General features: G+C 30.6%; 2 protein-coding genes across 3 annotated transcripts; both read left to right on the forward strand.

The window, feature by feature from the left end:
- The first annotated feature begins 17,257 nt into the window (after positions 1–17,257).
- LOC125876432 (CBL-interacting serine/threonine-protein kinase 6) lies at positions 17,258–19,029 on the forward strand. Its single transcript, XM_049557619.1, has one exon. It carries the CDS (start codon positions 17,584–17,586, stop codon positions 18,856–18,858), a length of 1,275 nt encoding a protein of 424 aa, XP_049413576.1. The 5' UTR covers positions 17,258–17,583; the 3' UTR covers positions 18,859–19,029.
- Positions 19,030–22,213: 3,184 nt separating this feature from the next.
- Positions 22,214–26,408, forward strand: LOC125877870 (uncharacterized). 2 transcript variants are annotated; one of them, XM_049559147.1, is made up of 5 exons: positions 22,214–22,279; positions 22,488–22,579; positions 23,113–23,189; positions 23,334–23,424; positions 26,146–26,408. In XM_049559147.1, exons 2-5 carry the CDS (start codon positions 22,560–22,562, stop codon positions 26,174–26,176), a joined length of 219 nt encoding a protein of 72 aa, XP_049415104.1. In that variant the 5' UTR covers positions 22,214–22,279; positions 22,488–22,559; the 3' UTR covers positions 26,177–26,408. The 2 variants fall into 2 exon arrangements, with proteins under 2 accessions (XP_049415104.1, XP_049415105.1); XM_049559148.1 differs by having other exon boundaries at positions 22,264–22,273; positions 22,486–22,579.
- Positions 26,409–27,327: the final 919 nt, after the last annotated feature.

Here is a 27,327-nt window from a genome sequence, read left to right on the forward strand (position 1 = left end):
TCGTGTGTATTAGCCTATGGATCTGGCACCTTGAAGCAACCAATTTTTTTTTTTGAAAAAAAATTATGAGGACCTCCGTAATGAGTTGGGAAAACATTTCATATAGTCCCACCATTTTAAATGGCTTATTTTCACATTTACGAGCCAATTTTTAAAAATTACGCTACTTTTTTATTTTTTGTGTGTGTATTATGGGCTAATATAAACACACGAAAAATCGAGAAATTTGGGTAGCGAAGTGAAATCCTCAATTTCAAGTATAATGCAAGCTAGAACGGGATTGCTTTAGATATTGTGGTGTACATATGCAAGGAATCACACCATAGCCGGTGTCGATCAAGGGCATGATCTTAATTTATAAATGAGCTCTCAAGCTGAAGCGGAAAAGAAAGTTATGATTTTGTTGATCCTAAAAATGACTTGTAAATATGAAAATATGCGTTGAAAAAAATGGTGAGATTATACAAGATGGCTCCCCAACTAATTTGGTTTTTCCCGCATTGGAGTAGTTTAAACTTGAAAATGTGTCAGCTTGCCCCTTGGGACCAACTCACACCATTAATAAGATCATAACAGACATTCATTAAAAATGTCGGCCAAAAACAGGTCGGGATCACGTATTACCAAAAATCTATGGACTATAGCATGTGAAAATTGGTAATTTGGTTTTTCTCACATAGGGGCTCGTTTGAATTTGAAAATGCATCCAGATGCCCTTTGGGACCAACTCACACCATTAACAAGGTCGTATCGAACGTTCATGAAAAATTTTAGCCAAAAACAAGTCAGGATCACGTATCACTAAAAATACATTGACTATAGCACACAAAGAATGGTAAATTTGTTTTTTCCTGCATTTTAGCTCATTTTAACTTGAAAATGTGTCTGTTTGCCCCTCAGAACCAACTTATGCAATTAATAAGGTCGTAACAGACATCCATGAAAAATTACAGCAAAAAACACATTGGGACCATATATCAACAAAAATTCATGGATTATAGCATACGAAAATCAGTAAATTTGGTTTTTTTGGCATTGGAGCTCGTTTAAACTTGAAAATGCGTTTGTTTTTCCCTCGAGACCAACTCACGACATTAATAAGGTCATAACAGAGGTCCATGAAATATTTTGGTAAAAAGCAAGTCGGGATCAAGTATCACCATAAGTCTATGGACTATAACACACGAAAATCAATAAATTTGGTGTTTTTCTCGCATTGGGGTTCGTTTGAACTTGAAAATGAACCAATTTTCCCCTCAGGACCAACTCATGCAATTAATAAGGTCGTAACGAACGTCCATGAAAAATTATAGCCAAAAACAAGTCGGGATCACATATCATCAAAAATCCATGGACTACACACGAAAATCAGTAAATTTGGTTTTTCCCCGTATTGGGGTTCGTTTAACTTGAAAATGCTTTTGTTTTCCCCTCGAGACTAACTCACGTCATTAATAAGGTCGTAACGGACGTCCATAAAAATTTTTGGTCAAAAACAAGTCGGGATCAAGTATCACCATAACTCTATGGACTATATACACGAAAATCAATAAATTTGGTGTTTTTCTTGCATTGGGGTTCGTTTGAACTTGAAAATGCGTCAATTTTCCCCTCAGGACCAACTCAGGTCATTAATAAGGTCGTAACAGACATCTATGAAAATTTATGGCAAAAAATAAGTCGGGATCACATATCATCAAAAATTCATGGACTATAGCACACAAATATTGATAAATTTGGTTTTTCCCCGTATTGGGGCTCGTCTAAACTTGAATATGCGTTTGTTTTCCCCTCGAGACCAACTCACCTCATTAATAAGGTCATAACGGACGTCCATGAAAAGTTTTGGTAAAAAACAAGTCGGGATCAAGTATCACCATAAGTCTATGGACTATAACACACGAAAATCAATAAATTTGGTGTTTTTCTCGCATTGGGGTTCGTTTGAACTTAAAAAAGCGCCAATTTTCCCCTCAGGTCATTAATAAGGTCGTAACGGACGTCCATGAAAATTTATGGCCAAAAACAAGTCGGGATCACGTATCATCAAAAATCAATGGACTATAACACACAAAAATTGGTAAATTTGGTTTTTCCCCGTATTGGGATCGTTTAAACTTAAAAATGTGCATTTGCTCCTCGGAACCAACTCATGCCAATAATAAGGTCATAACGATCGTCCATGAGAAATTTTGGTAAAAAAAAGTCGGGATCACGTATCACCAAAAATTCATGGATAGCACACGAAAATCTATAAATTTGCTTATTCTCGCATTAGGCTGGTTAGAATTGGAAATTGCATATGTTTGCCTCTCGAGACAATCTTACACCATTAATAAGGTTGTAACAGGCATCCATGAAATATTTCGGCCAAAAACAAGTCGAAATCACGTATCACCAAAAATCCATGGACTATAACACACGAAAATAAGTAAATTTTGTTTTTCATGCATTGGGTCTCGTTTAACTTTAAAATGCATTTGTTTTCCCCTCGGGACCAACTCATACCATTAATAAGGTAGTAACGGACGTCCATGAAAATTTTGGTCAAAAACAAGTGGGGACCATGTATCACCAAATATCTATGGACTATAACACATGAAAATCAATAAATTTGGTTTTTCGAGCATTGATGCTCGTTTGAACAAGAAAATGTGTCTTTGACCCTCGGGACCAACTCACACAATTAATAAGGTCATAACAGACGTCCATGAAAAATTTCAGCAAAAAACAAGTTTGGATCATATATCACCAAAAATTCATAGACTATAGCACACGAAAATCGGTAAATTTAGTTTTTCCCACATTGGGGCTCGTTTGAACTTGAAAATGCGTTTGTTTGCCCTCGGGAAAAACTCACACCATTAATAAGGTTGTAACAGAGGTCCATCAAAAAAATTGGCAAAAAATAAGTCAAGATTACATATCACAAAAAATCTATGGACTATAGCACATGAAAATTGGTAAATTTGGGTTTTCCCTCATTGAGGCTCGTTTGAACATGAAAATGCGTTCATTTTCCCCTCGGGACCAACTCACACCATTAAAAAGGTCGTGATAGACGTCGATGAAAAATTTCAGCCAAATACAAGTTGGGATCACGTAAATTCATGGACTATGACAAATAAAAATTGGTAAATTTGGTTTTTACTACATTGAGGCTCGTTTGAACTTAAAAATATGTTTGTTTTCCCTTCTGGACAAACTCACGCCATTAATAAGATTGTACCGGACGTCTATGAAAAATTTTGGCCAAAAATAAGTCGGAATCATATATCACCAAACATTCATGGACTACAACACACGAAAATGGGTAAATTTGGTTCTCCCGCATTGGGGTTTGTTTGAACTAGAAAATGTGTTTGTTTGCCTCTCGGGAGCAACTCACTCCATTAATAAGGTTGTAATGGATGACAATGTAAAAATTTGGCCAAAAATAAGTCAGGATAACGTATCACCAAAAATCAATGGACTACAGCATATGAAAATTGATAAATTTAGTTTTTCCTGCATTGAGGCTCATTTGAACTTGGCAAATGCATCCGTTTGCTCCTTGGGACCAACTCACACCATTAATAAGTTCGTAACGGACGTCCATAAAAACTTTTGGCAAAAAAACAAGTTGAGATCACGTATCACCAAAAATCCATTGACATAACAATCGGTAAATTTTGTTTTCCTACCTTGGGGCTCGTTTGTACTTGATAATGCATCTGTTTGCCTCTCGAGACCAACTTACGCCATTAATAAGGTCGTAACGGACGTCCATGAAAAAATTTGGCAAAAAATAACTCGGGATCACGTATCGCCAAAAATCCATGGATTATAGCACACAAAAATTGGTAAATTTGGTTTTTCCTGCATTGGGGTTTGTTTGAACTTGAAAATGTGTCTGTTTACCCCTTGGAACCAACTCACGCCATTAATAAGGTCGTAACAGACGTCCATGAATTTTTTTTGCAAAAAATAAGTCAGAATCACGTATCAATAAAAATTCATGGACTATACACGAAAATTGGTAAATTTGGTTTTTTTCCACATTGGGGCTCGTTTGAACTTGAAAATGTGTCTATTTTCCCTCGGGACCAACTCACGCCATTAATAAGGTCGTAACGATCGTTCATGAGAAATTTCGGCAAAAATCAAGTCGAAATCACGTATCACCTAAAATCCATGGATATAGCACACGAAAATCGGTAAATTTGGTGTTTCCCGTATTGTGACTCTTTTGAACTTGAAAATGTGTCTGTTTGCCATTCAAGACCAACTCACACCATTAATAAGGTCGTAACGGACGTCAATGAAAAATTTCAGCCAAAAACTAGTAGGGATCACGTACCACCAAAATTTCATGGACTATAGCATACCAAAATCGGTAAATCTAGTTTTTCCCGTATTGGAGCTCGTTTGAACTTAAAAATGTGTTTGTTTGTCCCTTGGGACCAACTAACGCCATTAATATAGTCCCACCATTTTTATGGCTTATTTTCACATTTACGAGCCAACTTTTAGGAAATATGTGACTTTGATGGTTTATCGTGTTTATTAGCCTATGGATTTGGCGTCTTGGAACGCCCAAAAAAATTGAAAAACTTTATGAGGACCTCCGTAATGAATTGGGGAAGCATTGCGTATATAGTCCCACCATTTTTATGGCTTATATTTGCATTTACGAGCCAACTTTTTCTTGGGTATTATTAGCCTATGGATCTGCGCATTGGAGCACCAAAAAAAAATTAAAAAAATTATGAGGACATCCGTAATTAGTTGGGAAGCATTGCGTATAGCCCCATCATTTCTTTATGACTTATTTTCGCATTTACAAGACAATTTTTAGTAATTACGCGATTTTTTTGAATTTTTTGTGTGGATTACCCCATGGATCTGGCGCCTTGGAGCACCCAAATTTTTTTTTTTTTGAAAAAACTTTATGAGGACCTCCTTGATGAGTTGATGAAGCATTACGTATAGTCCCATCATTTTTTTTAAGGTTTAATTTCGCATTTACAAGTTAATTTTTATGAATTATGTGACTTTTTTGGATTTATATATATATAGAGAGAAGAAACATTCATTTCATTAGAAGTTTGATGGAGAAACATTATTGAAGTCTATCTAATTTGTTTATTATTTAAGTTTAATGAAAGTTGTAGTTTCTAAACTTATGTTGTTGTCAATAGGAATTTTAAGATGGTCATAGTTTAGAATGTTGAAATGGAGAGAGGGGTCATGATGCCATTTTTTACTTGTGGAAACTAAAGGCATCAACAGGTTTTAACCTTAGAAATAAAAATACATATAATCTTAAAATGATATTTATTGGCCATTTTTTGACTTTGTTAATTGAAAAACAACTAGTCTTAAAATTTTAAACTGTACACGGGAATCCATTTGAGTTTGGATTAAATTTTGGGTATGGTATCGGTTTTAGTCTGATCCAATATAGATATTAAATATCGAACGAAAAAAAAAAGTAAACACCATAAAGCCTTTACTCAAGATTGTTTTCCAATCTATCCTAATTTGTGATGGTCACCCATATTAACAAGTGAAGAAGCAAATACGTGCAAGGAAATTAAATTATTTTTCTTCTCTTGATTTATGTGTTATGGTGTTACATCACATTTATTTCATATTTGTGCAAAAGATTGCTCCATAATAAATTGAATAATTGATATGTTCGTTTTACATCAAATTCCTATAATTTTATGGAATTGGAAAAATGATTTGATTGGTTGGTATATTTTTTTACATCAAATTTACTTTTCATTTCTAAATTTAAATTTCGTGACCAAATAGACACGTCGTTTACAAACATGAATCACTAATTGCACTAATTATAAACAAAAAAAAATATAATTTTTTTTTTTGACTAGAAGTATAACGTGACAATTTATCATGTCATCATGACACTTAAGCTCATTTGAAACTATTTTTTGTTATGTAGGAAGTTTCTGTATGCAAATGAGAATAACTTATGTGAAAAGGAATCATCATGCTTTAAATAAAAAACTTATGTGAAAATATTTTAGAAAAATATAGGAATTTCTCTTGAAAGATTTAAAACTCATGAATTTGTTAGGAAGGTTTTCGAAACATTTTAGTCTTATAGATCTTTTAAGATATAAGATATTTGTACTATAATTTTTATTTGTTTATTAGTCCATATTATATTGCTAGTATAAATAGGAAGATGATCATTTATAAATGCATCAAACACTTATCTTTTGAGAAATTTACTTTTCATCTTCTATATATGAATGTTTAAAATTATAAGCACTTTTCACTTAATAAAAAGCATGTGGAAAGTAGATACCAAATTCTTACTTGAAGCACATTATTGACTTTTGATTCTATCATATTAAGATGGTAATGATTTCAACATATATTTTATGTTTATTACAATTTTAATGCAATAATTGGTCAATTCTTGATTAAAAAAATAAAAGTTAGTCGTGCATTTGTTTCTCTTCAATTGGCTTGCTTTTTTTTTTTTTGAAAAAAAAAGGAGCAATTAAATTTATCTTGGATTTTCTAAATTTTTATTCCCTCTCAAATTATTAAGGGAATCTTTTTCAGAAAACATGATATGTTTTAAAATACAAAATTAATAAAATTACCATGTGACGTTAGGGGTGTGCAAAAACCGAATCGACCGATAAACCGAATCAAAAAAAGTGTTATTGATTTATTGTTATTGGGTTATTGGGTAACGGTTATTTAATGGTTTTATAAAAAAAAATATTGGGTCATTAAGAACATAATAATTTACTATTTTAATTTTTAGTCATACATAAATATCAAACAAACAATATTAGTATAATCACTATATTAGACTATAATTATAACGACCCTACACAATTAACATTACTTAATTAACTTGCTCTCTGCATTTACCCTTTAGTTTTAGTATTACTTTAGTCTTTAGGTTCACAACGTCAAAAACCTAAAGAACTAAGAACGATGACGTCTAGGGTTTGCAACGATGACGGCAAGGGTTAGGCAATGACTCGGGTTGTGAATTGTGAGTATTTACTATACTTTTACTACACTAAGAAGAATTTTTGCACTCAATTAGTAATTATATTTCTCTCTTTTTTTGTTTCGCATTAAATTGTTGGACAAGTCATATATTTATTTTGAAAGTATTTTCTTATTGGTTAAACCAAAAACCAAACCGTTAAAGACCAAAACTGATAAACCAAAAACCAATGACAAATATCTTATTGGTTTGGTTATCGGTTTAGCATATTTAAAAACCAAAAACCAATAAACCGAACCGAACCGAGACTGATATGTGACATTGTGACAAAACAACATTTTGTTTCCCTTTTTCTTCCAAATTAAATTCCTCTCTGTCCATGCTTTACCATATAATTATAATTTTATAATAACAATAACATTAACATACTCAATATGATTTTATATAATCGACTATAAAAAAAAGCAAAATATACACAATTTTTCTTTTTATTTTTACAGGTATAAAAACTGTATATTTCTAATAGATCCTCAAATCAAAATAACGAATAAATAAATAAATTGTGATGACATTATTGGTTTTTCTGTCTCTTGGTGAATCAAAGAATCAGAAACATCCAAACCAACTTTTTCTGTTTTGATATGATTTTTTAATAAATATGACAAAACATTCTTCTTTTTATCATTGGATCTTGGAGATGACATCAATATAAAAAAAAAAAAGCCAAGAAAAAAGTGCATCAAAATAATTAAAATAATTAATCATCCAATAATTCATAATAATAACAACAATAATAAATATATGCCATACCTTGAGGATCCCACACTTAGCTTTTTTGTTAAAATGATTAAGCTCATCATCACCACACTTATAAAATAAGATCAATAATAGTGATATATAATACATATATAGTGTACTAAGCTGTACACAAACGTGCAATTTTATCTTGAATCTTCTTTTTTTAACACTTAAATATTTCATTAGATTTTATTTTTTCTAATTCCTATACTTGAGGAAAATTTCACATTGGCAAAATACAATAGTCTAATAAAATGAAAGATGAAAAACTAGAATCTAGAGATTTTTTTATTTGGTTCAACCATTTGGAATTCGAAACACGCGATTAAAACGAGTAATTTAAATTTATGTTACGTAGAGTTACTTCATATGAGCAAAAATACTTTCTATATAAGCAATTTCTTTATTCATATTTCATAGTGGTCGAACTCAAAACTTTTATTATTTAAGGGTTCACATTCATCCATCACATTCCTTTAAGTGAAATTTCAAACATTTAAATTTACTCCGAAAAGGTATGAATTTTGTATTAATCAATTTAAAAGGGCAATCGCCATAGTTATACTAAGTAGGGATTATTATATATTTTTTGTGGAATATTTGTAATACAGAGTATCAAGATTATGTAACTAAACAATTAATTACACGAATCGTGATTGTTAGAGATATGTTTTCGCTACGAAGAAACCGATAAATCTCCTAAACTAGTTATTATGATTTATAATACTAACACAAGCAAATGAACAGATTCATTATATTCTCAAAATCCTATATAATATAAATTAGAGAGAATATAGTTAACGTGTTTTAAATAATTAGGGTTCATTGGTTTCCAAATTATTACCTCAATTAGAACGACAGCAGCAGAGAGAAATATAATCATGACTCTAATAATTTAATTTTATAAATTATTGATACAAACTGATATGACGTGATAAATCCTAACAGACTGAATATATAGTATACGTACATTAAACTTTTTTTACCTATAAAAATATGTTGAAATTTTAGTGCATATTCACATATGTATTAGTTCGTGTGTTTACTTCTTCAGATTTTGAACCTCCTTGTTAAAATTCCGTACTCCGCCACTGCTTACGAGTTACAGTGTATATAACTAAAACTCTTTTATTTTTAATTATCTTATTTTTTTCTTCATATGCATGGTTAGTAGTGGGGAAGAATTTGCATGGGGGAGGTTTAATCATAAAATCATCAAGTTGTAGAAAATTCATTTCATTGTGCATATTATCCTGTCTTCTTGGAAACCCCATGTGGAGATGCACCAACTTCTTTTCAAATAATTGAACATTAGAGGTATATTTGGGTACATACGTATCTCAATTTTAATGAAAAACAAAGTGTGCTTAATATTGTTTGGCATAAAATAATTTAATTTTATGTGATTAATGATTTAACGCATATACATCAAAATTGACGTTTTTACTAAGATCTATTACTAGAGAATTAGTAAAATTACGGGCGATTTTGGATATTCTATTATCATGTGACAACCATGACAAAGGACGGACTGATCACAAGGAGCGAATCAAGAAAAGGACTGACAAGCTTCTATAGGAGAAGGCATATACATGATATCTTAGGCAAATTTCATATCAAAATTGGAGCGAAATTTTGCAAAATTAACTCGCTGCAAACATTTTTTATAGATGTTTTGTCGGAAATCCTTTAACGATGAGCGAATTTTTAATAGAATGTCCATATCTACATTTTTTTAGTACTGATAGAGGTATAACACAAACTCATATGGTATATATGCGCACGTTTAGATTCGGAGATGGAGTAGCTTAAGGGACAAATTTGATCTATAAAATCTTTATTGAGTCAAAGCGGATAATAAATCTCATACAAGCGGATTGGACTCGAAAATTGAGTAAGAGTTTTTAATTAATTTCATTTTAGTTTTGGAAAAAGAGTTTCATCTTATGCAATTTGCAAACATCATCTCCTATGCCTAGCTAATTAATCAAATTTTGTTACGCCTTCATTTTTGTTTTTATTTTTGGTTTTCTTGGTCAAATACATTGATGATCATATAATAAATCTATATAAGACAATTTTGTAATATTTAAAGGGTTGAAAGAGCTTATAATAAAAACATGCAAAACATGATTTATGATAAAACATATATAGTCCATTCAAGTGTGCATTTAAGGAGTGACGTCTTATGATTGATAATATCTTCGGTCAAGGAGTTGCATTCCAATAATCTAACTTCGTTTGAGTGGCTTGATCATAATTAGGACGCTCACACAAACACTATTAAAAAAAATTAGCAACAATGGACATACAATTTTTACTATTGAATAACAAAATATCATCGTAAATTTTTATTTATCGAAGAATAAATGATAGAATTATCAATAAATAAATAAAAATGTTCAACTTAGCGCAAATGGGCAACCAATTTCATAATTAATTCTTTATTTTCCTTATATACAAATTCCATTCATTTTCCTCAACATACACTATGTAATTTAACTACACTTAAACTAACGTCTCCCGTAATATAAGGTGAACTGAACCACGTTTTATTAAATTAATACATCTACTCTGTGACTTTTTAAAATTCAATCGAAATCGATAAATCGAATAGAAAAAAAGTTATTGATAATGGGTAATTATTGGTTTAACGGTTTTATTTTTTTTGTTATTAGGTTATCGATTCTTAACGGTATGAGGGTTTTTCTTAATGGGTTAACCGATAATCCCATAGTTAATTAAATAATTATATTTATACAATTTGGTATAGATATAAAGTCCTTGACTTAGAATTTAGTTTCATACTTTTATTTATGTCTATCTCAAACTTTCGATTATTCTACAATGTGACAGTGTTTGCTTTTGAGCAAGATGCAATATGTACACTCTTGTGCATGGTTCATTTGGTTTGTCACCTTGTTTCTATGTGATTTTCAATTATTTTTTTTTGTCAAATCTTAACAGTTAAATCAATAACCGAACCAATAATGATAAATAATTGATAAGCCAATATCTTAATGATTATTCTATAACGTTTAACATGTCTACAAACCGATAACTGATAAGTCCAACTAATCAACTTCAAAGCCAAATCAAACCGACCGATACACAATTGTTATAAATTTGCTAATTATGGCTTTGAACGAAATGTATTTGCAAAAGTCTACCTGCTATTTCTTTCCTCCATCGTGGACATTACAAAACTTTTTTGAGGTATTCAATAATCCCTTTAAATAATTTTTTTTATTTTCTTTTTCTCATAAATATTTAATTACAAGCGTTGAATACCACTTTGAATTGGTTGATGTCAATGGGACACCAACTAGACCAAATGTGACTAAATACAACTAACGTTATTCCCATAATAGTGGTAATTAATTATTAATAAATAGATTAAGCCTATTAACAATTTATTCCTTTTTTAATAATTAAAATTAGACTAAACCTGAATGATCAGAAGCAACCTGTCTACATAGGACACTTAATTTAATCATGTAAATAAATTTGGTCATATATTATGTCCGACATGAATTAATGATACATTTGATACCACCTAATAAAAAAAAAATCAGCATCATAAAAATAATAAATTAATCTTAAAAGAAATTAAATAAGATTAGAAGTCCTCAATTGTCTTTTTTTCATCATTAATAAAGATATATTCTCATGATATTTTTTGTTTTCTTTTCTTATTTGGTATCTCGTATCCTTATTAGTGCCCGATCTAATACACACTCTCTCATCCTATGTCATACATTTTTTTAGGTGGATCGAGATAATTAACACCTATCTTTTAGACATTTTTATGTCTTCCAACTTTATAATAGTGTTTATATAGACAATAGTAGAACTTAGGATTAGATTAACTAATAGATCGGCTCACTAAACTAGCATTCCTTATGAATGTATAATTTTGTTTAAAGGATATTTTTACTGACACGATCAATAATCCCAAGATGATTATATATAAAATGTGGTACAAAGTTATTATCGTACAAATAATCTTAAAATTATTAATTTCATAATAAAAAATTTAATCAACTATGAGATAAGTTAATTATGTATCTTATATGCAAGAATCATAAATTCAAATTTTAAGTGTGATACTTTGTTAAGTTTTTGACAAAGCAAATATTTTATTTGATAAATCATGAGGAAAGAGAAATAATTATTTTAACGACAAACTTAAACTTGTACCGTTTTAATTAGTAGGACTAGATATTTTCATGTATTCTTAGTGAAAAATATTAATACTAAAATAGGGTTGACTTAACTAGTGATAAACTTAATTTAAGACTTTAGTGGATGCCCTATAATGTCATTTAGGGTCACTTATTAGAAGAAAAATTAAATGACAACTTTTTCTTCTAGATTATTAATTTCCATATTGCACATTTATTATTATTATTTTATTAATATAATAGACATTTTTTGTCTCTTCTGAATTATTCTAAGTGAAGTTAGGTTAATATATGCCACAATATTGATTATTTATTTAACTTCTATGTTAATAAAATTAGACTACTAGACCATTAAAAAAGTTCTTAAGTAAAAAAAAAAGAGAAGAAGAAGTTGGATTTTGACAGTTAAAATTAATTGTTTTCTTGTCAATTTTAACAACTTTGAGCATTCACAATTTTATTTTTTAAGTGTTACATATGTTATGGTCGGTTTTAATGATGAAACCAATTTTAACCTTTTAGAAGTGATTATTCTAGAATTTTAAACGATAGTAATTTTAACGATTAACTAATTAATTGTTAGTTCTAAATTTAATCTTCTCATATTGATTTGGTCAAAAATAAAAGGATCCACAACTCCTTAAGTGCTTACCTAATAAATGTCTTAATCTCAAGTAAGTTATTTGTAGTGTTTATCTTTACTTTTACACGTGTTATTTAAGATCTAACCAATTTTTAAAAAATTTTATAAATTTTACCTTGAAGAAAATAAACTTCAAATGAAACTCTAGCTTAAAAAGTAATTAAAAAACATTTATTTTCCTTCTTTCTCCCTCTCTTTCACTCTTACTATATACGAGTCAAACTCAATATTAGAAGTCTGAAGTCAGGATTGACAAGCTCCAACTTGAAGGACTAAGATTCGAAAATTCGAACCTTATGTATAAGGTTTGATAGAAATTGGCTGAAGTTTAAAAGTGTTGTTAATCTTTGCTATATTTTAAATAGATGTCCTTCACCCGGCTATCTATGAAACTAGCATATAATTTTTGGGGAAAATTGTATGAAATAACAAACTATTAATTCAAATTAAATACTATAGCCATAGTTTATTTAAATTGTAATTCACAACAAACATTTTCTTTTTTTGCCATCTGATTCGGTATACAATTAGTCATTTTATACATTTCGGTATAAAATGTGTTTGTATAAAACGAGAGAAAAGTGTATATACAAATACAAATGCATATATTTTCGTCCTATACACTTATAATTATACAAATACAGATCTTATTATACAAATTACAATGTATAAATGAATTTATACAAAACTGAACAATTTGTATAAAATTGAATGTTTGTAGCGAATTATACAAATCAAAAGCTCCATGACAAACATAAAATTTGTCATGGAGCGCAATTATGCAAACTATAGTTATAACATACAACTATGATTTTTATGTTTGCTATATGTGAAAGTTGCTCTATAATCTTTGACAAGATTAAAATTTCGACATATTATTTTTTTTATGAGTATTATAATCATTTGATATTTATTGACTCGATTAATTCAAATTTGTGATGCATGTATCATCTCTTTTGTTATTCAATTAAGTAGTCAAATTGGACAAGAAAGAAAGGAAAAAAAACTTTATATTTATTGAAGGAATCAATTAGTTGAAAATTATTTTTGAGAAAAATATAATTCTACTTGCAAAATGGTGCCAAAATTGTCCATTTTGGCCGCCAAATATGAAGCATGATGTTTCATGAATAACCTCATATTTAATTTCTACTACTTTCTTGGCTTTTTCCTTTAATTTAAATCATGTCCAAAATCATAGTATTTGATATGAATATGCAGAAAAACTACAACTTCTAGGCAATTTCTCCTATTTTCATCACATGGAAAAATAATATGTTTATAATTTTTTTAAAAAATAAATAATTTATTGTCCAACAATATCAAGTGTTAGAAAAACTTATCTTGGAGAACTATAATATTTTCTAAATTGATTGATATATTTAATATAATTAGTATAACTAGACATAGCAAAATGAATCTTCAGCTTATCCGAGGACAATCTCTCAAATACACATGTTGGTGTTGTTGACCCATTTTTCTTGTCGAGCATGAATATAGATAAATAGAGTTGTCCACGCTTAATTAGAGATTTCGAATTTAAACTCAAAAAATGAAGAATATTTTTAGTATGGAGAATTTTCACTTTCAATATGTAAACATGAATTTGTCGGGATTCTAAAGTGATTATGGAGCCTCGAGAGAAAAATTAAATATTTAAAATAAATGCATTTTCTGAAAATTATTTATTTATTTTTGCTGAGAAAAATGCCAGCAGTTATTTCTATTTTGAAACTAATTAAAGGTGCAGTGGATCTCTCATATGCTTTGGATATTCTATATGATTTGTTGTACCTTTTTCTTTTAAGGAACTATATGGTAATATCAGATTAAAACATAAAAGTTTCTGATATTAATAATAAAGAAGTTTAATTAAAGGAATAATTGCACTTTTAATTCCTCAAGTCATTAATAATTTTTGTCTTTTATCCTTACAATATTTGACTAAGAATATTTAATTTTTAATGAGCTAAGTAATGTGTTTTTCATCCTTTTTATGTATGAAACATGTGATATAAAAATTATTCTTAGAACCATATCATCCTCATTTATACTGTACCAATAAAAAAAATTAACATAATACATTGTTAATTGAATGACGTGTTGCTTGATATTTCGTTAAATTTGTGAAGATCACAGTTACAAGAATCAAAAGTGCATGTATCAATTAATCCAAAACTAAATATACTTAATCAGAAATCATAAGAACCAATTACCATAAGTATGACTATGATTAGGACCACCAATAAGGTAAACAATTAAATAGTTAGGTGAGAAGGTGATTTGTTAACATCTAAAATAAATGAGTTACTATAAGAATAACTTTATAATTGGATCATCTTTGATCTTATTTAACTTTCTTTCTAAATATATTAAGAAATTAAATAGTGAATAATTCTTTATCTAATTAGTACTTACTTGGGTATTTTAGATACTCAATCAAGGAGAAATAGATAGTTTACTTGTCTAATTGTTTTACCATTTAATAACACACATGTTGCGTTACATATATATATTTCAAACATGTTACATTTATGTTGTTATATTTTATATTTAATTATATTATAATATGGTAAAAATAGTTTAAATATAACCTATTTTTCTACTTGAAAAACAAATATTATTTAGCGTGAAACACAATCGATTAATGTTGTGGAGTATTATTAAATACTCCATTTGTCGGAGGTGACTTACGCCAAATAAAAACTCCCGAATGAGAATTATTATATACTTCATTTGTTTTAAATCCTTTGTCTAATTTAACTTGATACTAAGTTTTTAAGAAAATTTTACCAAAACAAAAGTTTAAGAAAATATATTTTTTTTTTTTGAATTTTATGATTTTACGCTAAAGATATGTAAAGTGTATATTCGTTAATCTTGTGGCTTTAAACATGTGACGTGAAAATTTATAATTAAATAGTTGCTAAAAGACACGTTTTTATTTCTTAGACTGATAAAAGAATGATGAATTTCTTTATTTGACAAATATTTTTAATAACACTATCAATATTTTACTTATGTTGGATATTACTTATTACACAAAAATTCTGCGAAAGTGAACTTTCATTTAAAATGTTATTATTTTAGCATAATTTTAGAATATTGCTCGTGATTTATTTCTTAAACTTCGTGCTCGATCAATTCTGTTAATAGGACCCACGGGCCGAGAGAGTCCACGTCAGCTTACCATCTCGTTGTCAGTCAGAATCTGTGGCTAGTATCAAAATTTTCAATTATTGCAATCTGCCACCAATAGTATAAAGGTACTTCAACTTTTGTCTACAAGTTTTGAAAAATTATTTGAAAAAATGAATAACTCTTTTATACAAGAAAATTTTGACAAAATATCATTAATTAAAAGGTTATTAATGTTTTCGAATTATATTTGAAAGGTTGGCTAAATTTGATTACCGGCTCAAAAATTGTCAAAAATACCCAATTTTTATGCATTTGACTAAATACGAATTTTATTGATTGAGTATTTTTAGAACGTATCTTAAAAATGTTATGATTTTTTATAACTAAAAACAAATATTAAGTATAAAATGAAAATTATAAAAATTTCTAACATCTAATGGTATCAATTTTTTTGCTTACAAAGGTATGACTTTCATACTGTCATGTTATAAATTAAAAGAACAATAATATATTCAATATAATTTACGAATAAAATTTGAGAATAATAAAATGTACATTGATCTTATTCCTATTTTTATAGGATAGAAAAATTATTTCTAATAAGCCATCGATTCAAATAAAAGAAAATCAAGTATATTTGTAAGAAAAATGTGAAAATACACTAGCAAGATACAAACCAATCAACATAAACGTAATTGATTTTTCTTTCAATATTTTTACAATTTCTTTCATTTTTAATTTACAAGTGGAATCCAGGAAAAAATGACGTGTACAAAGTCTCATCTTTATTGCGAACTTAGAAAGACTGTTTATAAACCTCCGATTTAAGGAAAGTATTAATTGAACATACCAAATAAATAAAAACAATGTTTTTGAGTATAATATAAAGTAGATACTTGTTAATTGAATTGAATTTATATACTTTTTTTAGTATTTCATTTACTAACCTTCTAAGATGAAATTATGCCACTAACCATATTTTGAGTGAAATATAATATTACAACTCTACCCTTGAATCTAAATCTCAATAATTCACTCTACATTTAGGTAACTAACCAAAAACTATTCCAAATGTGGCACAAAGGGTAAAACAGTCATAAAAATTAACCAAATTTTGAAGTTACCAAATTCTTCACGTCAAACCTACTATATCCTAGCTGTTACATGTGTCACTCTATAATTGACTAAAATATCCTAAACGATTCTTCTAATCCATTACGATCTCTCCACGTGTCAAAATAGCAAAACCATGGCCGTTAGATCATAACAACCCTATGTTCTACCAATACGTTGTGGTGCCGTGGTGAGGTCTCGGGTTTGTATGAAGAAAGTTCTGTTAGGAGCGTTATCCAGAATAGGTTTGTAGGGCGCGGTTCAAATTTAGATATGGTTTTAATGTAGACTTCGAACACAAAACGAAAAAAGAAAATTATGTTGTATAAAAAAAATAACCATTTTACCCTTGAACCAACTATAAATTCATGCTAATAGCCTCCATTCAGAAAGATTAGTGAAAAAACCCCATTGATTCTCTGTTTTTTTTCTTCAGTAAACAAAAAAAAAAATTTTCCTTTCCAATTTTTGGAGAGAAAATCCAGCTAGGGAATGCAGAGAGATGAGAGGCTCTCGATTTTCTAATCCCCTTTTTTACGCCGGAAATATCCAAAAATCAGTCGCCGGCGGCAGGAATTGCCACCGGAAACACGTAGAAGACGGGTGAATCAATCACCCGTTTTCGCCTTCTCCGTTCACCAAATCTCTTTTTATTAACAGATTCAAACACCCTTTTCAATCTTTAGTCTCTTTTTTCAATCAATTTGGAACAAAAAAAAAAAATGGCTCCGGAAGAGAAATGTGGAGCTTTGAAGGGAAAATATGAACTTGGTCGGCTTTTAGGCCATGGAACATTCGCGAAAGTTTATCACGCACGAAACGTGCAGAATGGTAAAAATGTTGCCATGAAAGTAGTGGGGAAAGAGAAAGTCATTAAAGTCGGTATGATGGATCAGATCAAGCGAGAAATCTCGGTAATGAAAATGGTGAAAAACCCGAATATAGTTGAGCTCCACGAAGTCATGGCGAGTAAAACTAAGATTTACTTCGCCATGGAGTTCGTTAGAGGAGGTGAGCTTTTTGCGAAGATCGCGAAAGGCAAGCTGAGAGAGGATGTTGCTAGAGGTTACTTCCAGCAACTGATCTCAGCTATCGATTTCTGTCATAGCAGAGGAGTATTTCATCGCGATTTGAAACCTGAGAACTTGTTGTTAGATGAAGAAGGAAATCTCAAAGTGACTGATTTCGGGCTAAGTGCATTTACAGAACATTTAAGACAGGACGGATTGCTTCACACAACTTGTGGAACTCCGGCTTATGTTGCCCCTGAAGTTATTGGTAAAAAAGGGTACGATGGTTCAAAAGCGGATATTTGGTCCTGTGGAGTAATCCTCTATGTTTTATTAGCCGGTTTTTTACCATTTCAAGAAGAAAACATCATGGCGATGTATAAGAAGATTTATAGGGGTGATTTCAAATGTCCACCTTGGTTTTCTTCTGAAGCTAGGAGGTTGATCACGAAGATGTTGGATCCGAATCCCAATTCAAGAATCACCACCTCGAAGATCATGGATTCGTCATGGTTCAAGAAATCAATCCCAAGGACATTAAGGAACAAAGATGAGGAAGAATTTGCATTTGCCTCAGATAAGGCTTGTAAAGAAGTTGAGACAATGAACGCGTTTCATATCATTTCGTTATCTGAAGGGTTTGATTTGTCACCATTGTTCGAAGAGAATAAGAGGAATGAGAAAGAACATATGAGATTCGCGACTACTAGGTCAGCAAGTAGTGTGATATCTAAGCTTGAGGAGGTAGCAAAGACATCGAATTTCAGTGTAAAAAAGAGTGATTCATGTGTAAGGCTACAAGGACAAGTGATTGGGAGAAAAGGGAAATTGGGAATTGCTGCTGATATATTTGCTGTGACAAATTCATTTCTAGTTGTGGAAGTGAATAAAGCTAGTGGTGATACATTGGAGTATAATCAATTCTGCAGTAAAGAGCTTAGACCAGCACTTAAGGATATTGTTTGGACATCATCTACACATACTTGAAGGATAAAATAAGGTGTAGATTTGGGAATTTTATTTAGTTGTGTTTGTTTTCATGTTGTTAATTAGAGTTTTATTAATTTAGAGGCTCAAGAAAGTTTCTTGAATTGTTGAATGAATGTCTTTTGTGTTTGTTTTGCAAATTTGCATCTACTTTTAGTTGTTGTTCTAAAATTGTGTGTTTGTTGTAAATTGTGATGTTTCTTTTGATTCAAATTTGAGTGTTAGAATCAATTTTACAACATCTTGATGCAACTTGCAAGTAGGGATAGAGCTAGAAGGCAACGCAGATACAACAACAATATATTCAGTGTAATTCCATAAATGATCTGGAAAGGGCAGTGTGTGCGCATTTTTACTCCTATATATCTTCAAAAAGTAGAGAGATTATTCTCAATAGAAGCTCAGCTCAAGATTGAGATGTTGTTTATAATAAATCATTAATCTGAATGTGACATAGTTATCAAAAACATGTATACAAATTAGATTTAAAATCTAATTATGACCACATAATAATATCATTATTTTAAAATTTAGAACTCATAAATTCAAATCCGCTTTTGGAGAAAGTGTTTGTTATAAGTCCAATGAAAACACTTCTCTGGTAGGCAAATGACCATAGATCATATTGTCTTCTTTGTGATGTTGAGAGGTGCAAATGACCATATATCATAGTCTTCTTTGTGATGTTGAGAGGTGCAATGTATTTGTTTAACCTTAGTATTGTCCACCAATGTGATAGTTAAACAAATTAGAAATAATATTAATATTTTAGGATGAGGAATTTAAAAATGGAAGGATAAAATTATTGTGAGGCTGGTGTGTAGTTGTTGTTGGCCTTTTCTATTCATCTCAAAGAAGAGTGGATTTATCAAATTAGAATAGACTACCACCTTCTTTTAATTTGGTGCCGTTCGTTATCTATTGCCATTTGATATCTATTTTAAAGTTTCGATAAAATTTGATCGTGTTATATAAAGATCACTAAAAGGAAAAGTAAAAACTGAGTTATTCTTGTTCAATAGGCGTTAATTGACATTTCTTTGTCGATAACTAACATGGTAGTTGTGTGTTGATTGAGATCTCCAAAGGTTTTTTTTTTAATTATATATTATATATTATTCTTATTTTATATATATAGATATATATATTTGCAATGCGAGTTGATAATGTTTTCATACAATTAATCAAATAATGTACATACAACTTAAGTAAAACTTTATATTGAGATTTTTTTTCTAATATGGTAAACCAAACCAATCGATAAAAATTAAAATGTAAAGAATCAACTATGCTACTCGATTGTTTCAAAAATATTATTAAAATATAATACTTTACTCATATTTTAAAAAAGTTCGAGCAACATTGAAACTAGAATTGACCATCAACTTGGGTCATTGAAGACATATGTAAGATGTAGATTTAGATCTATCTACATGGAGATTAGAATTGCATAAAAATAATCAAGTTCAATATTTATACATTAAACATCATGTGCATGAAAAATATATCGAGACTAATACTTATAATTAAATATTGAATAAATTTAATCTCAAATTTTATAATGTAATAACCTCCCTAATCCCTACAAAAAGGGCTTCTTAGCCAAGAGGAGCTTGATTAATTTAGATTCGCATCGAAAAGTTCTACTTTAAGGAATAAAGCGTTTTTTTACCAAAAACGACTACATATCCAAGGTTGGAAGTAAAAATTCTGATTAAAAACAAAAAGGTACTTATCACACTGTCACCATTGCTTGAATTTCCAAAATCACATATATTTTTTTAATTTTTAGCTTCAAATACTTGTCCATCTGGGCTCTCATGAGTCATTTCTTTTGTCCTACTATGAAGTACCAACTTGTTTTTTTACTACATTTGCTGTTTTTCTTTGGAGTGACTTGTGTGTTATCAAGGAAAAAGATAAATACTTTACTATTTTCTGCTTTCCCTATAAATAAAATATAAATAAGTATATAAGAAAATGGTAACTACGAAAAAGCCACTTCAAAATTATTGTCTTCCAAGAAGATGAAATGAAAATATCTCCATGTTATTTTATGAAGGATTCTGAGTGTTTAATTCACCAAGTCATCAGAAGGTCACACATTCGATTATAGAACTAATCTATTGGAGAAATATAAAGTAAAATTGTGTAAATTTTTTATAGAAATATATGATAATGTTATTTACAATAGATCCTTGAAGTCCGATTTCATAACAAGGAGCTTAGCACATTAAACTATATATACTTTTTATTAATTTTTTGATTTTAGTAAAAGCAATTTCAAAATTATTTTTATTACAATTTTGATATTGATTTTATACCATACTTAATGTGGATTAACAATAGCAGAAATAAAATAATATGATCAATATATTTTTTTCCAAAGCTCTTCCCTAAAAATTCCTAAAGAAAACCAAGCTTTCTCCCAATAATACTACCTAAGGTCGTGTCCAAAAATGTCGTAAAAATGGTGAGACTGTATGTACCACACTCCCAACTCTCTATGGAGGGTTCCATAAAAGTTTCGCAAAAAATTCATTTGGAAGCCATATCATCAAAATATTTATGGGCTAAAACACACGAAAAACTGAGAAAATCGCCTAATTCTTATAAATTGGCCTTAAATGTCTAAAGTTCACTAAAAAAAATAATGTAACAATACATACTGCTCCCCCAACTCCCTACGAAGGGTTTCATAAAGGTTTCGCAGAAAATTCATTCGAAAGTCGTATCACCAAAATATTCATGGGTTAACACACGAAAAATTAAGAAATCGCCCAATTCTTGTAAATTGATCCTTAAATGTCGAAAGATCACTCTAAAAATGGTGAGATTGTACGTACTACTCCCCCACGTCCCTACGGAGGGTTCCATAAAGGTTTCGTAAAAAAATTGTCCAGAAGTTATATCATCAAAATATTCATGTGCTAACACACACGAAAAGTTGAGAAACTCACCGAATTCTTAGAATTTGGCCCCTAAATGTCCAAAAATCACCCTGAAAATTGTGAAACTCTATGTACCGAAAAAATGTCCCCACAGATTCTTTGCAAAAGGTATGACCAAACAAAACTCGAATCCAACTTTAAAATTCTAAATATTTTTTTAAAAAAAAATCATGATGAAATGCCCACTTAATTTGATGGATTGTGGGTCGGATATAATTGAAAATTCATTCAAAATAAATTAATTTAAACTCATCTCAAATTATTACTAGTAAAATTGATTTTGAGAATTTCATTCAAATATAACTAGGAATAAACTTAATAATTAAAAAAGTGGAGAAATATATTTGACACTTTTCCCAAAATAAAATAAAATATAGACGACACACACAAATCACAACAAAAGTTTTGCAACTCTCTTTGAACAAAAACTCTTCTCTTTTCTTCATCTTCTCATTCGGGCGGCTGGCTAGGTATGTCTTCTTTTCATCAACTTTTTTCCATCTCTATGCCTTTTTTCTTCGAATTTTTTAAAATCTAATCTGAGCTTTCGTTTAAAATTGTGTTTAGTGATTCGATAATTGTAATTTTCTAAAGATTTTAAGTTATTGGGTTTGTGATAGAGAGTTGTTTAGTTGTAAAATAGACTCACATAAATAGTGTTTGTTATGTGACTCACAGGAAACATTTTGGCATTTTCAATTGTTGCCACAATCGAGTTTTTACTTAGCTAGCTCTTGAATTTTTGTTTTCATGGATTCACCGTCTGATTCGTAAGTTACTTTGAGCTCTTTGTCCATTTTTCTTTGGTATATCAGCTTGTTTAAATGCAATTTGATAAATAAGCTACTATAGTGTATTTCTTAAACTATATTTGCTCGGATTCTCCAAAAATGTTACTGCACCCGTATCGTGTCGGATCCTCCAAACGTACACTATTTTTGGAGGATCCAACACGCACAACAACAACAACATAAGTGAAATCTCACAAAGTGTGGTCTGGGAAGGGTAGAGTGTATGTAGTCGTTAGTCCTTATAACTACCTCGAATAGGTTATTTTCGAAAAACCCTTGGCCCAAGAAAATTGAAGTAGTAATAAAACGAAAAGAAGGTAGAGGGGGAGAAACATGTAACGAATAGCAAAGCAGTAACAACTATATGCAAGGAACGTAACAACTACAACAAGGTGTGATCACCTAAACAGTGTAAATTATAGATGAAGAGTCTGAGCAACATAGTTGTTATATAAACTTCGTATCTCTTGTGGTTTCTTTGTGAGTTGAATTTGAGTTTCTTTTTGTTGAAGGCAAGTTATAAGGAGGAGAAAAGGACCGGCATTTGAATATTTGGTTCCACTTATTTATGCACCGGCTCTTCCTCTCAGTAAGTTTTGATCCTATCCAATTCTTGCTTATTTAATTCAATATATATCATTATTTTATAGATTATCGTTTGTTTGTGAAATTTTGGATGGATATGCTATTTATGTTTTATACCTCATTGCATTTGATGTTTTTGGGTTTTCAGTTAGGATAGCACTGAGGCACAAGCCAGTTCTTAGGGATCGTTTGTTCTATGGTGTCTTGGCTGGTGCATTTGCTCATGGAACTTATTTAGTGTATCCTTTATCTCATCCATTAAACTATTGCTTATTCTTACCTGCACGCCCCACACCCCCTAAATTTTGTGTAAGTTTATGTTTTAATAGAAGCCTACGGTACACCAAATGAGTTCAAAGGTATCTTCTGCCATTTGCTCTGTCTAACTTTCCTCTTCCCAAATCATATTGTCAATGTCTTAACTATGTTTTTTACCTCCGACACTGCCACATAGATATCAATTTTAGTGTCAATAGGATCCATTTTGACCTACCAACTCAAAGTGAAACACAAAACAGACCTTTGTTTATTATAGCTTCAAGTGCGATGAAAAACATTTCATAGGTTGGTGGTGTATGATATTTACATGTTAATGCAAGCAAATTTTAGCAGAGAAAGTAGTACGGGGAAGTCTATAATCCTAAAAGAACTTTGCTTCCTCCTTTGAAGGAAATACTTCTCATGAGAAAATCTCTCGATCAGGCTATGTCAACCAAACACCATAAAATGATTAGATGAAGGAACAACTCTATAATACCAAATAGAACCTTTCACATACATATATCCGTGAACGAAGCGTCTAATAACCCCTTTGTACGATTATTCTAATTCCTTTGTATTTCTGTTATGGTAGTTATTATTATAATAAGAGGAGGTGAAGGAGGATAAATAACTAAGAGCAGTGGCAGGTGTGTTTCACTGTGTCCTGTCATAAAGTTGATTTTCAACGTTTAAGTTATTGAAAAAGAAACATTTGTAAACAATGATAAAATATGCTTTGTGCTTAGTATCTAAGATGTTTATTCTAATTTCATGTTGTCCATCAATTGCAAGTATTCCTAGCACAACGAGTTCATTGCTGTTGTTGCATCGATCTGAATGCTGACACCTAAAAACTTTCTTTTGGCATGTCTGGATACTTATATCTAATACTATTACAGTGGTTATTTTAAAACAGTTTTCGCATTTAGTATCTAAATATGATGGTTGCAAAGCAATTTAAATTTGTTTAGTCCTGATAGTTAAGGAGGGATGCATGCTTCTGACTGTAAAATTTGTCATTAACCATGATGTGATCAGTTTAATGAACATACTGGAGAATGCTATTAATTTGCGTATGTAAAAGCAATAGTTACTCTAGTCTGAGAAGCAAAAAAAAGGTGCACAAGGGTTGAGGATAATGATGTTCTCAGATTTCATTTCTCTCATTTTTTTAGGATAACGAAGTTGTATCAGAGGAAGTAGAACTTTTGGTCCTTTCTTTTATAGATAGATATCTTAGAAATGTTTGGTACATCATCTTCTTATACTAGACCTTTGGCTATTCAAATCCTATAATTCTTGTTATGAGGTTTTCCGTGTACCTATCATTTACAAAGTCTCTCATGCAAAATCTAATCAAATGCTGTCATACGGTGTTCAGACAGATTTATGCTGCAAATAAGCTTTTAGTTGTAGTATGAAGATTACATACTCTTAACTGTCAACCATCTCATAGCTTTCATAATCCTCTTGAATTCCTTTCGGTAAAGCTGAATGGTACTCATGTTCAGGACATCTCTTGAACTTAAAAAGTGAGCACCAGGAACTCCTAGCAAATACTTGTGTAGACTCAGAGCTGTTTACTGTATGTAGCTGCTGCACTTTTGCATACCAGAACATGCAAGTCATTTCTACACAGAGAACTAAGCTGTAAAGACTCTGCTATAAAGATAGTGTGGAGATCTTTTTGTTTTGCAAAGGATCCAAATATATAATTTTGCCTGCAGATTGAGCTTTATGCATAAGTTTGCTGTGGGACTCGTGAAACAACAGCTATTTGAGATTTATTTGGTTGTTATTAGGTATTCTTTTATCAACTCTTACCATAGATAATGAGAACCACATTTTTTTATGCTTTGAATGCAGAGTTTTGAGAAAGTAGGCCTTTCATTTGATTATCATGTTTGTATGCTTGCTGACTGCAGCAAACAATAATCAAATTATTATTCGTTGTTTATCTAGAATTGTAGTCTCAAATAGATAGACTTCCATGTTGGAGGTCTCAAGTTCGAAACCCCTTGCCAGCGAAAGCAAGGGGTTTGTCTTCTAGGTCGAGCTCGTCGCATCAGGCTTGCCTAGTGCGGGTTACCTCTCCTATGTGGTTTGCGAGCTATTACATAGGAGCGGAGATTTTACCCTGTGCGCACCCAAAGGGTAGCGGCTACGTGCTTCCCTTGTCATAAAAATAAAATAGATAGAAATAGAAAAGTTCTAGAAATAGTATGGAGTAATTCTAACATTTAAGGAGATGCATATAAAAATATATACATTTCTTAGTCACCCTTTTACCTAGGGGCAGACCTAGTAAGAGAATTATAGGTTACCGTTTTACTTGTGTCTACTAAATTAAGTTTTGTTAACATGAAAATAAACACTGGTTGGGCTTATCATGAGATATACTTGTGTATTGGAACTGTACATTGTGTTCTTTTTCTTTCACCTTTGGCGTGTTCTTGTGTTTTATATGGTCTGTTATTAGGCAAATCAATAATATTATCAATTTACCATATGTCATACATCTATTTTCTTTCTTTGTTCTTTCTTGAGCCAAAGGTCTATCGAAAACAACCAAGTAGGGGTAAGGTCTGTATAAACTTTACCCTCCACAGACCTCACTCTATGGGACTACATTGAGTATGTTGTTCTATTTTCTTTGTTCTGGGGCTGCGATTGTTTGTTTTCCTTAACTGACAGTTCAGTACAGATTTATATGATGCTGAGAGCAAGTGATGGATATTCCGACCTGGAGATTTCTCTTCCATAGCAATTTTCCCTGTGCTCAAACAAGATGCAACTTGATATTCTGATGACATTTCTTATACTACTATATTTTCAGGCGATCGTGCTTCTATCTTTTGGTAAGGGGTAGACTAAATACACATTTAAACATTTTGCTCTTTGGAATCATTACTTTGTTTGAGAATGTTTCTGAAACACATGTAGCTGTTGTAACCAAGGAATCTCGTAGTTGCTCAAGGTTTCATCGATAAGTTTCCTTAATTTCGAATGTTGTACCATATCTGTAATGTATTTCTTTATTTTTTTAGTTTGGGTGCACATGACACACATTAGACGTGACAGACTCCTAGATTGGCAAGTTTCTAAAGGAGTGCACATGACATCTTAGATGAATCTCACGTTGAAATGGTAGAGGAAAGTGAAGAGCTTTAATAGAAATTGATGATGGTGTAACCAAAAGACAAATATGTAAAGTCTGTCGGGCTAAAGCAGATAATATATGTCATGGGTTTGGTCAGTGAGCCATGTGACTCAACATTATTGTGGTCCACCATCATAGCCAGAAACTAATCATCCAACATTATTTATGTAGGGCAACTAGCCAAATTCTACCAAGTAATGTAAAAAATGAGAAGTGTCATTTTCACAAATCAGACTATTCCAATGCTAGAATAACAAGTGGCATATGCATTGATCATTAACCCTATGAGAACGGGAATTGAACTCTATCAGTTCGGCAATTCAATACTAGAATCATTAATAATTAGTTGAAACTTGAGGACTAGAATTGAACTTTATGAGGTTGGTAGCTCAATAGAAGAATTTTGTTGAATCTTGAGGAGGACGAAAATTAAACTTTATGTGGAGGAGGATAGTATTTGAATAATAGAATAAACAATATTTAGTAGAAATTGAGAAAGGGAATTAAACTTTACAATGTTTTTGACCTATTTTTATCATTTTAACTTAAAATTAAGTGTTATAAGTACTTTTAATTTACTTATACACTCCAAAAGTAGTTAAAAGTTGTTTTGGTTTAAAAGCAATTAAAATAGTTCAATTCAAAGTTACCCTCTATCACAAAAAAAATTCATTTATTATGGCATATAAATAATAAATTTATGGATCAATTAAATGAACGG

This window comes from Solanum stenotomum, chromosome 9, assembly GCF_019186545.1.
Source record: "Solanum stenotomum isolate F172 chromosome 9, ASM1918654v1, whole genome shotgun sequence".
Classification (NCBI taxonomy): domain Eukaryota; kingdom Viridiplantae; phylum Streptophyta; class Magnoliopsida; order Solanales; family Solanaceae; genus Solanum; species Solanum stenotomum.